Genomic DNA, 13,262 nt, shown 5'->3' on the forward strand with positions numbered 1-13,262 from the left:
TAATTTATTTCATGATGTTGTCTGTACCACATATAAAAGGAGATATAGAAAGTCCATCCTGTCAGCAGAATGTTGAGCCTCTAAATTTTGAATTATTCAAGTGGATGTGGAAACAACAAAATTTACCCTGTTTTAAAAGTCTCCTATAGTCATTTTTATATTTAGATATTCAATCATCATTCTTTCTTGACATCCAATTTAGTTGTATGCATGGTCTGTTATTTGATTTTTTGTTTCTTAATTATTGCAGGACATGAAAGATGAAAGTAATGAGACTAAAGTCAACAGAATGAGTAAATTAAGAAAGACGAGAAAGAAAGTCAGTAAACTACATATTTTTTCAACTGAAGTAGGAGAGATGGATATATCCAACTCAAAAGGTATCTTGCTACTATGATCCCTCAAGAATATGTGGTCAAAGACAATCTCTATTTGGTCTCTTTTATATAAAACATTTTTCTTTTCTTCTATGGGAGAAGCAAACAAAGAAATAAAATTTATTCCTACATAAGGCAACATAAAAGATGGACAATATAGGTTTACAATATAAATATATTAAAATTAAAAAAAAAAACCTTAGGCTTCAAAGGGGGTAGAACTAGGATAGTAGTAGTAGGGAACAGAAGGGACATATGAGTAAGAAGAGAAGCATATTTCTGCTCTGAGAATGGGTATAAAGATCATAACTGAGGAAGGCCAGCATAAAGGTGTGAATCAAGTTTTCATATCACACGTTGAAATTGCAGCTAGTCTCCTGTGGATTTGAAACAGTGCTGAAACTAGGAGCTGATTTGGACAACGGTCTCTATTTGCAGAACAGTGGTGTTCCAAAGCAGACGTGGTGCAGATGACCTGTGCATGGCAACAATAAAATGCAGTCAGACTTTTGTAGCCTTTATTATTGTTTTTAAATTCTCTGCAGACAATGCATCCTCATATGGTTTGAAAGCAGGTGAACTACTCCCACTGCCTCTTATTTGGTACATCATTGTCTAGGAATAACTTATTTTCTCAAAGCATTCCTCTTCATACCATATTGAAAGACAGTTGAAAACAGTGCCAACATGTCAACATTTTTTTTTCTTTTCTTAAATTGATGCATAGTTGATTTACAATATTGTGTTAGTTTCAGGTGTACAGCAAAGTGATTCAGTTATATACATTTTTTCAGACTATATTTCATTATAGGTTATTATAGGATATTGAATATTTTTCCCTGTGTTACTCAGTAAATCCTTGTTATGTATTTTATATATACTGAGGTGTATCTGTCAGTCTCATACTCCTAATTTTTTCCCTCCCAACTCTCCCTTTCCCCTTTGATAACCATATGTTTGTTTCTGTGAAAAACATAAGTCTACTACAGAAACTGTGTCTGTTTCTGTTTCGTATATAGATTTGTCTTACATTTTAGATTCCACATATAAGTGATATCATATATTTGTCTTTCTCTGTCTGATTTACTTCACTCAATATGATAATCTCTAAGCCCATCCATGTTGCTGCAAATAGCAGTATTTCATTTTTTTGGTTAATATTCCATTGTACGAGGGTGAGTCAAAAATCATCCACACTCTGGTTGTAGATTTACAGAAGTTTCAATATAACCAGAGTGTGGATAATTTTTGACTCACCATTGTATGTATATACACCACAACTTCTTAAACCAAACATCTGTTTATGGGCACTTGGGTTGCTTCCAAGAGGATATTGTAAATAGTGCAGCTATGAACATTGGGGTGTCTGTATCTTTTTGAATTAGAATTTTCATCTTTTCTGGATATATGCCCAGAAGTGGGATTGCTGGAATATATGGTAGCTCTATTTTTAGTTTTTTAAGGAACCTCCATACTGTTTTCCATAGTGGCTGCACCCATTTACATTCCCATCAATGGTGTAGGAGGGTTCCCTTTTTTATCTAGCATTTATTTGTAGAGTTTTTCATGATAGCCATTCTGACTGGTGCAAGGTGATATCTCATTGTAGTTTTGATTTGGATTACTCTAATAATTAGTGATGCTGAGCATCTTTTCGCGTGCCTCTTGGCCATCTGTATATCTTCTTTGAAGAAATGTCTATTTCATTTTGTTAAAATGGCCATACTACCCAAAGCAATCTGCAGATTTAATGTGATCCCTATCAAATTACCCAATGCATTTTTCACAGAACTAGGATAAATAACTAAAATTTATATGGAACCACAAAAAAATCAGAATTGCCAAAATAATCCTGAAGAAAAAGAACCTTCCCAGATTTCAAACAATACTACAAACTACAGTAATCCAAACAGTATGATATTGGCACAAAAGCAGAAATATGGATCAATGGAACAGAATAGATAGACCAGAAATAAACCCACACACTTAAGGTCAATTAATCTTTGACAAAGGGGGCAAGAATATACAACGGAAAAAGACAGTCTTTTCAGCAAGTGGTGGTGGGAAAGCTGGAGAGCTACATGTAAATCAATGAAATTAGAACACTTCCTAACACTATATAAAAAAATAAACTCAAAATGGTTTAAAGACCTAACTATAAGATATGACACCATAAAACTCCTAGAAGACATAAATTGTAGCAATATTTTCTTACATCAGGCAATATTTCCTTTAGACCAAGGCAAAAAAAAATAAAAGCAAAAATAAACAAATGGTATCTTGTCAAATGTAAAAGCTTTTGCATGGCAAAGGAAACCATCAACAAAATAAAAAGACAATCTGTGGAATGGGAGAAAAAAACTGCAAATGATGAGACCAACAGGGGGTTAATATCCAAGGTATACAAACAGTTCATACAACTCAATATCAAGAAAACAAAAAACCTAATAAAAAAATGGGCAGAAGACCTTAACATTTTTCTTTACTTCTACAGAAAAGATTAGAAACCAAATGGTGTGCCAAAAATTGGGGGATAACAGCAAACCAGTCATGAGACCTGGCTCTCCTGAATCTCCTTTGCCACAAGATGACAAGGACTCCAAAGATCAGACAATAGTGATAAAACCATTGCCCCTCAAAACACCAGCCAGTGCGCCTGGTGGTGAATTTCATCCAGACTCCAGCTATACAGGTAAGGACTCTGGAAAAAACTGGCATATGGGTCTAGCCCTAACCCCAAATTTGTATTGGAATTAATGATAATGTGATGTTGTTGAGGATGCTAACCTGGGAATCAGAATACCTAAAATAATTTACACACCTGTCATTTATAAAATGCTTTACTGTTTTCTTTCCCCACTAGGCTGCTCATCTGGAAAATGGAGGGGTTGCAGTGGATGATCTCTCAAGTCTTTTCTAAAAGTGAAATTACTCTTTTTTTTTAGACTCTATTCCCATACAGGTCATTACAGAGTGTTGAATAGAGTTCCCTGTGCTATACAGAAGGTTCTTATTAGTTATCTATTTTTTATATATAGTGTGTACATGTCAATCCCAATTTCCCAATTTATCCCTTCCCCCTTGGCAAATGTAAGTTTGCTTTTTACATCTGTGACTCAATTTCTGTTTTGTTGATAGGTTCATTTGTACCACTTTTTTAGATTCCACATATATGATATTTGTCTTCCTCGTCTGACTTACTTCACTTAGTATGACAATCTCTAAGTCCATCCATGTAGCTACAAATGGCATTATTTCATTCTTTTCAATGGCTGAGTAATATTCTATTGTATATATGTACCACATCTTTATCCATTTCTCTGTCGATGTACATTTAATTTGCTCTCAAGTCCTGGCTATTATAAATAGTGCTGCAATGAACACTGGGGTGCATGTATCCTTTTGAATTATGATTTCTCTGGATATATGCCCAGGAGTGGGATTGCTGGATCATATGGTAGCTCTATTTTTAATTTTTTAAGGAAACTCCATACTATTCTCCATAGTGGCTGTATCAGTTTACATTACCACCAATAGTGTAGAGGATTCCCTTTTCTCCACACCCTCTGCAGCATTTACTGTTTGCAGATTTTTTGATGATAGCCATTCTAACAGGTGGGAGGTGATAACTCATTGTAGTTTTGATTTGCATTTCTCTAATAATTAATGATGTTGAGTCACTTTTCACGTGCCTCTTGGCCATCTGTATGTCCTCTTTAGAGAAATGTTTATATATATCTTCTCTGCACTTTTTTGATTGGGTTTTTTTTTTTTTTCTGACATTGAGCCACATGGGCTGTTTGTCTACTTTGGAGATTAATCCCTTGTTGGTCGCTTCATTTGCAAATATTTTCTCCCATTCTGTGGTTTGTCTTTTCATTTTATTTATGGTTTCCTTTGCTACACAAAAGCTTTTAAATTTAATTAGGTCCCATTTGTATGCTTCTGTTTTTATTTTCATTACTCTCAGAGGTGGATCAAAACAAATCTTGCTGAGACTTATGTCAGAGAGTGTTCTGCCTATGTTTTACTCTAAGAGTTTTTTCAACATAATTTTGGAAGTCTTAGCCATGACAATCAGAGAAGAAAAAGAAATAAAAGGAATCCAAATTGGAAAAGAATAAGTAAAACTGTCACTGTTTGCAGGTGACATGATACTATACATAGAAAATCCTAAAGATGCCACCAGAAAACTAATAGAACTCATCAATGAATTTGGTAAAGTTACAGGGTACGAAATTATTACATAGAAATCTCTTGCATTCATATACACTAACAACAAAAGATCAGAAAGAGAAATTAAGGAAACACTCCCATTTACCATCACATCAAAAAGAATAAAATACCTAGGAATAAACCTATCCAAGGAAGCAAAAGATCTGTGCTCAGAAAACTATAAGATACTGATGAAAGAAATCAAAGATGATACAAACAGATGGAGAGATATACCATGTTCTTGGATTGGAAGAATCAATATTGTGAAAATGACTATAGTACCCAAAGCAATCTACAGATTCAATGCAATCCCTATCAAATTACCAGTAGCATTTTTCACAGAACTAGAACAAAAATTTTTACAATTGTATGGAGGCACAAAAGACCCCAAATAGCTAAGGCAACTTTGAGAAACAAAATCAAAGCTGGAAGAATCAGGCACCCTGACTTCAGACTATGCTACAAGGCTACAGTGATCAAAACAGTATGGTACTGGCACAAAAACAGAAATATAGATCAATGGAACAGGATGGAAGCCCAGAGATAAACCCACACACATATGGTCAACTAATCTATGACAAAGGAGGCAAGAATATAAAATGGAGAAAAGACAGCCTTTTCAATAAGTGGTGCTGGGAAAAGTGGACAGCTACATGTAAAAGAATGAAATTATAACACTTTCCAGCACCATACACAAAAATAAACTCAAAATGGATTAAAGACCTAAAAGTAAGACTGGATAGTAAAAATTCTGTTATTCTAAATTTATCAATAGTGATACAGCTATTTTGGCCTATTAGTGTATCGGTCAAAAAAATCTCTGGGATCCAAGTGATAGAAACTAATTTAAAAGTTTTTTATTCCACATGGGAATCCATGATGAAAAGATTGAACAAACAAGGTTTGGAAAGGTAGAAATATAGCAGCATGTGAGGTTAGAGGTACAGTGTCCACCAGGCTACTCTCACTTCTGACATCAGTTTCAAGATTGGGAGCTCCAATCTTTGTTTCAGTAACCTTAGTTTCAATAATTGACTACAAGAACTCACAGAAGTCACTGAAAGCTATTCCTCAAGGTTATGGTTTATTACCATGAAAAATACAGATTAAAGTCAATCAAGGGAAGAGATTCATGATGAAGAGTCCAAGAAGTTCTAAGCATGGAGCTCCCAACTGTCCTTTCCCACTGGCATCACAGATGGCACTGTTCTCCTGGTGATGCATGTGACAGTGTCAATGGAGTGTTGCCAACCAGGGGCACTCACCTGAGTCTTGGTGTGTAGAGTCTTTACTGGAGCTCCACAGTCAACTGGCCACATGACTGACCTCCGTCTCCAGTCCCACCAGGGTCAAGTGGATACTGCATGACTCAATAATAAATGACATTGCTGGACTTTCTAGTGTAGCCAGAGACCCAAGGAAAACAAAGATACTCTTGTCAGGCAGGACATTGCAAGGGCTTAGAGATTACAGGCCAGGGCGAAGGTAAAGGCCAGAGCCCTCTTTGCGCAAGGTTAATTTTTTTACCACACACAGGGCCTAGGAGGACATAGAGCCTGAGAGTGAACACTGTCAGGACTCCATATATATTAGTTTTCTGTTACCACCATAACAAATTTAGCATTGTAAAAGAACACAATTCACTATCTGACAGTTCTGTACCTTGGAAGTCTGCGTTGGTGCAGCTGATTTCTCTGCTTCAAGTATGTCAAGCCCAAAATCAAGGTGTTGGTCATCTCAGGTCTTAGCCAGAGACTCTAGGAAACAGTACACTTCTAAGGTCATCCAGATTGTTGAGAGAATCCAGTTCCTCACAGTCACAGGACTCAGGCTCGTGTTTCCTGGCTGGTTGCCACTGGGGTGGCCCTCAGCTCCTGGAAGGCTCTGGTTGTGTATCTCCGAGCCAGTAGTATCACAGACACTTCTCCTGTCCAGAATCTCTCTGAATGCCTCGAGTTCTGCACCTCTTTTCTGCCTACAGCTGGAGAAAGTTCTCTGCTTTTCAGGGCTCACCTGAACAATCCAAGACAAGGTCTCTGTTTTAAGGTCCATAACCTTAATTACATCTGCAAAGTACCATTTGCCCTGCAGTTTAGCATATTCTACTGGTTCCAGGGTTTGGGGTGTCAGCATCCTCGGGGGCAATTCATACCACTTCTCATCTCTGCATTTCTCCGTGGCTTCATGAATTTATCTTTCTCCATGAAGTGAAGAACGTGAGCACCGACAGCCTCCAAACATCAGGGACTACCAATACAAATGCCACAGGGGCCAGGCAGACACTGCAGATGAGAGATGTGAGCTGGTGGGAAACAGTGAGCGCTGGCTGAGAGGAAACCAGAGCAGAGGATGAGGAACTATGGGCCAAGCTCAGCTCACTGACCAGTTTCAGTAAATAAACTTTATGTATTTCCTATGGCTGCTTTTGTACTATCATGACAGGTTGAGTAGTTACAACAGAGATGACATGGCTTGGAAAGCTGCGAATATTTACTCTCTAGCCATTTTCAGAAAACATTTGCCAACCCATGAATTAGAGGATGCATGCACACCCCGTTTGAAGGCCACTTCGGAGCTCCAGCCAATGGTTGCTCTAGAGAAATGTCCACCCAGTGTTGCCAAATCTTTCTCTTTTTTCAAGAGATGCTTGAACTCAAGATTTTTTTTTTTTTAATTTTCTGATATTTGTATCAACTAATTTTTAAAAGTTTCTGAACACTGGGAAGGCTAAAGAGAAAACATCTGCTGCTCAAATTAGCTCTTCTACAGTTTGTGTCCTTTGTTTTATATAGTTTCAGCCATAAAAGAGAAATGGAGTTCACCATTATTTAGTCTCAAGTCAAAATATCTGAGAAAAGAACTGTGTCATGAGCTCTCTTCCCACCAATCAACTATGACTAAGGGTGTATGTACAATTATTGATTGATTCAACTTGGTTAATTTAGAATCTTCTTCTTTGGCCCAGGGCTAGATGTTTTACAGGTCTTAAGCACCAGAAAGTTTACTACTCCAAACAAACCACCAATAAATAATTTCAAAATAAATATAAAAATAAATCCCCAAAATAAGTGTAAGGATTTCAACATGGTATTTTCTTCTCTGTAATTACTACTTGGAATTTATTTTAAAATGTATTTTTTCAAAGAACAGCTCTCCCCACCCTCACTTTTTATTGTTTTTGTTTTTGTCCTGGCTTTTATACCAGGTTATTCTGCCACCCGGGCTTTCCAGCACTGCTGGGCTAATGTGATGTGGCCAAAGGTGGCGTCACATCTCTAGCAACAGGGTAGCTCTCAGAGTAGCCAGGTCAGTGAAGGAAAGGAATATGGCAGACACCCCAGGCATTTTCTGCCTAAGCTGGACATACTAGAGTGTACTCTCAAATGCACTTTTCCTCTTTTGAAATGAGTTTTCTGAAAGCCCAGATTCCTATTTAATCTGCCTTTTATAAGTAACCATGGCTTGTTCTCTATAACTGAAATATATCTTCCTTGTCACTGAACACGGACATTTCTCCAGGCCTTCTAGCTGCTATAGAGCTTTGATGTTTGCTTGTTTTTTAAGTTTTCTTATTTTCCCCCCTAAACACTCACAGCAGTAAAACTTCCTCTATCAAAGCACATCGTCTTAGTCTATTGGTTCTCTGAGGAGATGGGAAAGGAGAGACCTCCCCAGAGCCACACTGTAAGGAAAACAATGACCCCTTGAACTGGCAGATCCTGCCTGCTCTTCTGTCGTACACATCTGGGAAGGGCTGACCAAAAGGCTTAATCGTAACCAACAAGTGCGATTTATTTGAAGACAAGAAATTCAGACATTTCAGATTAGTTGCTGCCATGACAAGGAAATTTGATTGGATAGGGCTTTCATATTTGGTGAAAGAATTAAACTTTTAAATGAAAAATGGGTACTTAGGATATATATCAAAGTATGTGATGCCAGTTTTTACTTTTTAATTAGACATGGTCAAACCACACAGGATGTGCTAATTAATTAACTAATTAAATCACATTAATTACTAAATTATTAAAGGAATGGCCAGTGAGCACCTATGATATGCCTGTGCTGCTAGAGGTACTGGGGATGAAACAGCAAGTAAGGAAATGCATAAGTCAGCCCTCCTGGAGCTGACACGCAAATGGGGAAAGACAGTGAACATGCATCACACAATGTGGCAGGCAGTGATGAGGATCCTGCAGAAAGTGGAAACTGGTTAGGACATTATTATGGGCTGAACTGTGTCTCCCCAGAATTCATATGTTGAAATCCTAACCCTAGTGCCTCACAATGTGACTGTATTTGAAGATAGAGATTTAAAAGAGGTAATTAATGTTGAATGAGTTCTGTAGGATGGGCCCTCATCCAATATGACTGTTGTCCCTGTAAGAAGAGAAGGTTAGGAAACACACAGAGGGAAGACCTTGTGAAGAAGATGGCCATCTGCAAGCCAAGGAGAGAGGCCTTCAGAAGAAACCAACCAATTCTGCTGACACCTTGATCTTGGATTTCTATCCTCCGGATCTGTAAGAAAATAAATGCCTGTTTAAGCCTCCTGGTCTGCGCTATTTGTCATGGCAGCCCTAGCAAACTAATATATACATACACCCACTGTCCAGCCACAGGGCGACTTAGTGATCTTAGAGTGAATCAGGGGCTGGACCTGTCCACATTGTGACCAAATATCACAGAATTAATCCTTCAGATGATTATGGTTTTTTTCAGCACTTTCACCTGGTAAATTATCCCACCTTTGCATTTGGTGGCATGTTTATTGTCTATAGTTCTCTCACTCGATAATATAAAGCCCCCTAAGGGTGCCCTGACTTTTTCTCGCTGCCCCTAGATATATGTCTAGTATAAATAATATGTGGTAACAAAAAAAATCTATATTGAATGGATAAACCTTTTTCTTATTTTAAAATAACACATATCTATTGTAGTAACTTTAGAAGGTACAGATAAGGCAAAGAACTAATATCATTACCTGTGATCGTACTATTGGTGAACCAGTAAAATGACTTTATTCCTTTAATAGGAGATGTCTTCTGATTTTTTATGTTGTTAATATATTTATTGTTTACATGTAATTGCTTATTATGTTTAGAATACAGGTTGTCTGAAATTTTCCATATTTTAAAATGTCTATAAATTTTATTTTCTTTAAGGAGAATAATTCATCTTTGGCAGAACACCCAACACTTCAGAATAGATTGAGAACACAGCAACTGCTAATTTAGCATAAAACACTGTAACTACTATAGCTTAACTGTCTGTGTTAAATGGAAGGTGGTTATAAAGCCTACGGGGGCTCAGAGCAGCCAGATTTATCAGTGACAGGACAGCATCCCTAATATATTTGCATAGGTAGAACCAGTGATTTGTTTTCCACATGCTTCATGTACTTAAAATCTACTTAATCTGTGTTTTTAAACTGTCAATCTTTATGTTTTAAAAGCCTAATTATACCTCGAAAAATTATACACAAGCATCACTTTAAAATTACAGCTGCTCAACATCAGTGACGTGACAGATGGGTATTCAGATTCAGACACGATCATGGTACCATTACCAGGGTTAGAATAATTGTGCTCCCTTGATGCATTTAAGAAGCATGGATATGGTGCTTACTCTCTGCCAGGAACTGTTAACTTGTGTAATCATCACAACAAGCCTGTGAAGTAGGTAATATTGTATCAGTGAGAAAGCTGAGGCACATAAGAAAGCTGAGATAAGAAAAGTCACCAGGGCAGAGGCAGGACTCAGAGCGGGGCAGATGAGCTTCAGCGTTTGTGCTGGATCACTGCGTCTCCTAGAAGCTCAGACAGTACGAAACATTTATGACGTGTGCTGTGTGCCTGAGCCTTCTACGTGCTTTAGGTACATTCAGCTGTGTTGTGGTATTGAGCCACCCACCGAGGATCAGAAGGTCTGGGTTCCAGTTTCAGTTTTGGTGATGGCCTGAGAGTGTGACTCAGGGAACCTCGTTGCCCTTCCCCAGGACTCAAGCGAATGAGCTGAGTGAATTAGATGACTTATCTCCAAAGTCTCTTCTAACGCTAAAGTTTTAGAATTTGTAGACTATCTTAAAAGTCTTGAAAAGAACATTTTTTTAAAGTCTTCTAGTCTTTAAAATTGAGTACTCAGTCTAGATTTTTCATTTCCTCCACTCATTCTTGAAAAACACTTTTATATGCTCATTTATACAAATTTTAAATTTGACAAAGAAATGTGGATGTCTTAGATTCAGATTCCATTATAAAGACATAAAGCCCTTTTGGCAAAGAAAACAAAACAAAAAAGCAAACCCACAGGAAATAAACAAAAACAAGCATATAATTTTATCTTTAATCATACAGGAACTTTTTATTTGGGAAAAACCAGTTAGTTCAAGAAGCTCAAAATCTTTTCAGTGATACTCATCTGTATACAGCCTTATATGATGCCAAAACAGTTATGCAGATATATTCTAATTTCCATAAGCAAAGACGTTTTCAGTAAGTGCTTACATATAACATTTACCCAAGCAAATAATGTTAACCTGTACCTCTTCCCAAGTGATAATCTCTTAGACTGTTTAGAGACAATGTTCTCAGGAATAAGCCAAAGACATGGAAACATGATGCTTTTGTTAATCATGACCACTTCACTATTCTCTAGCCTCATTTTACTTCAGTTTCTCATCATCTAATGATTTAGACCATTTTTTATTTTACAGATAACACCAGAGACAGCACTCAAATTCCTACTGCACCTCAACTCTCCTCCAGAATGAAGCACATTAAACAAGAGATGGCAGAAAATCACCTTCAGTTTGTGCGATTTGAAGCAACAGACCTCCATGGTGTGTCCAGGTCTAAGAGTATCCCTGCACACTTTTTCCAAGTGAGTTTTGCAAGTAGAATTATGACTGAATATAATTGGATTCAATTCATTAGCAAGCAAATGGTCCTTATTACTCTTTCTTATTTTATTGTAATCTATACAGCAATTCAAGCTGAAAACCAATCATTCATTTTATTTCTTCTCTTGCCCCTCTCCAGACACGTTATTGTTCCCCTAGGAGCTGAACGTATATTTTCAGCTCCCAAACAGCAATTCATTTTACCCAATAGAAATACGAAACTAATTAAGACTGGTAATTTTCATTCTTCTGCCTTGAATAATTTCACTCCTTTTTTCTCTCATTGCAATTATGAAGATTATAATTTGCTTGATATGAGAAAATTACAACAGAAGACCCAGGAGCAAATACAAAAAGAAAAAGGAGATTAAATAGAATTTGCTAGTAAAATGCATATCCCTTTCAGCTTCTAATTCTAAGAAAATACCCTATTGTTGCTGACAATAAATATTAAGTCCTCAAAAATAGTGATATCAAGAAATACTGAATTTTTAGATATGTTTTGAGAATTTCTGAGATTTTTTTTTTTTAGTTTATGTCATGTATTTATTTTAATAACTGATTTACTGTGTTACTGAAACATCATTTCTTAGGAAGGCACATCAGTCAGCATTATATACAAAAGTATATTAAGCATCTATTAAGATTATTGTTTAAATATATCTTACTTATTACTTCAATGTCAAATTGTAGTTTTTCTCATTTGCTTCGCATTGGGAAAAACTGGGCATCTTCAAAACACTTCTAAAAGAATTCCAAAAGATTCAAATGTGTTTCTTAAAAAATGCTTTAGGTCTGCCTACACACACACACACACACACACACACTCACACGAAGTTTATACATACAGGTCCTTGAGTGGGCTGAAAAATTAAGCCGTGCTTGACTTACACCCCTTTATTGCAGGGAAAAGCAGACTTGGGTCATCCAGGTAAAATGGCATTTGAAAGTGTGTAGAGATGGTGGAACGTGAAGGAGGCAGTGGCTCAGCCCCAACTGTGGAAGCGTCGCCTCCTTGGTAGGGGAGAGCCATGCTCTTTGGGATTTGGAGGTAATACAAAAACCAGTTTGGCTTGCAGAATGTTAGTATGTTTTATTAACCTCACAATGTTCACTGACATCATGGGAGCCAAACTTTGCAGTCAGCTTATTCCCCGTCCATTAATGTAAAAGTCATCACATGAAACCGTCTCGATATTCCTACCACACAATTTCCAGAAAATTTTTATGTGTCTGTTCAACTTTATAACTTCATTATTTCCCTGTTGTACGGCACATTGAAAAGTTTAAAAAAACAAACTCCACTGAACCCAGGAGGTATTTGACAGAAAGTGCCTCACAGTGACCTCACCTAACACTTGTGTTTCGCAGACACAGAGGGGAGGCACACAGCTCTGCGCCCTGCCTGACCTCACACAAGCAATTAATGACTCTGTGAGACCGCTGACTTGAAGGCTACAGCATTTCGGAAACTATCACTTAGGCCCACATCCATGGGCGAGGTTTCTGGACCTCGGCACCTGTGAGGTGGTCTGTCCGTTAGCGGGCTGTGAGGCGGGTGAAGAGAGACGCGCAGTGGTCAGCAGCCCCAGCTTCTCTGTCCTGTGTGTCCCGTGTTGGGACCACAGGGAGCGCTCTCAGGAGGACTGAGGATTCTTCACTGTGCACTTTGGAGTGCCAGTTTCCTGTGGGGATTACAATAGAATAAGCCAAAATAAAGCCTTATCTGAAGTATTAGCAGCAATGTCATACGATAAAAAGCGCTTTAA

The 13,262-nt window shown here is 37.5% G+C and overlaps 1 protein-coding gene across 1 annotated transcript in view; it reads left to right on the forward strand.

Moving 5' to 3' along the window:
• The window catches only part of LGSN (lengsin, lens protein with glutamine synthetase domain), a 29,594-nt gene that overhangs the window by 14,560 nt on the left and 1,772 nt on the right, over positions 1 to 13,262 (forward strand). Inside the window, exons 2-4 of the mRNA XM_057740275.1 lie at positions 251 to 380; positions 2,872 to 3,069; positions 11,308 to 11,474. Coding sequence (XP_057596258.1) covers positions 251 to 380; positions 2,872 to 3,069; positions 11,308 to 11,474 — 495 coding nt within the window. The remainder of the gene's footprint in view (positions 1 to 250; positions 381 to 2,871; positions 3,070 to 11,307; positions 11,475 to 13,262) is intronic.

Source organism: Hippopotamus amphibius, chromosome 6 (assembly GCF_030028045.1).
Source record: "Hippopotamus amphibius kiboko isolate mHipAmp2 chromosome 6, mHipAmp2.hap2, whole genome shotgun sequence".
In the NCBI taxonomy this organism is placed as follows: domain Eukaryota; kingdom Metazoa; phylum Chordata; class Mammalia; order Artiodactyla; family Hippopotamidae; genus Hippopotamus; species Hippopotamus amphibius.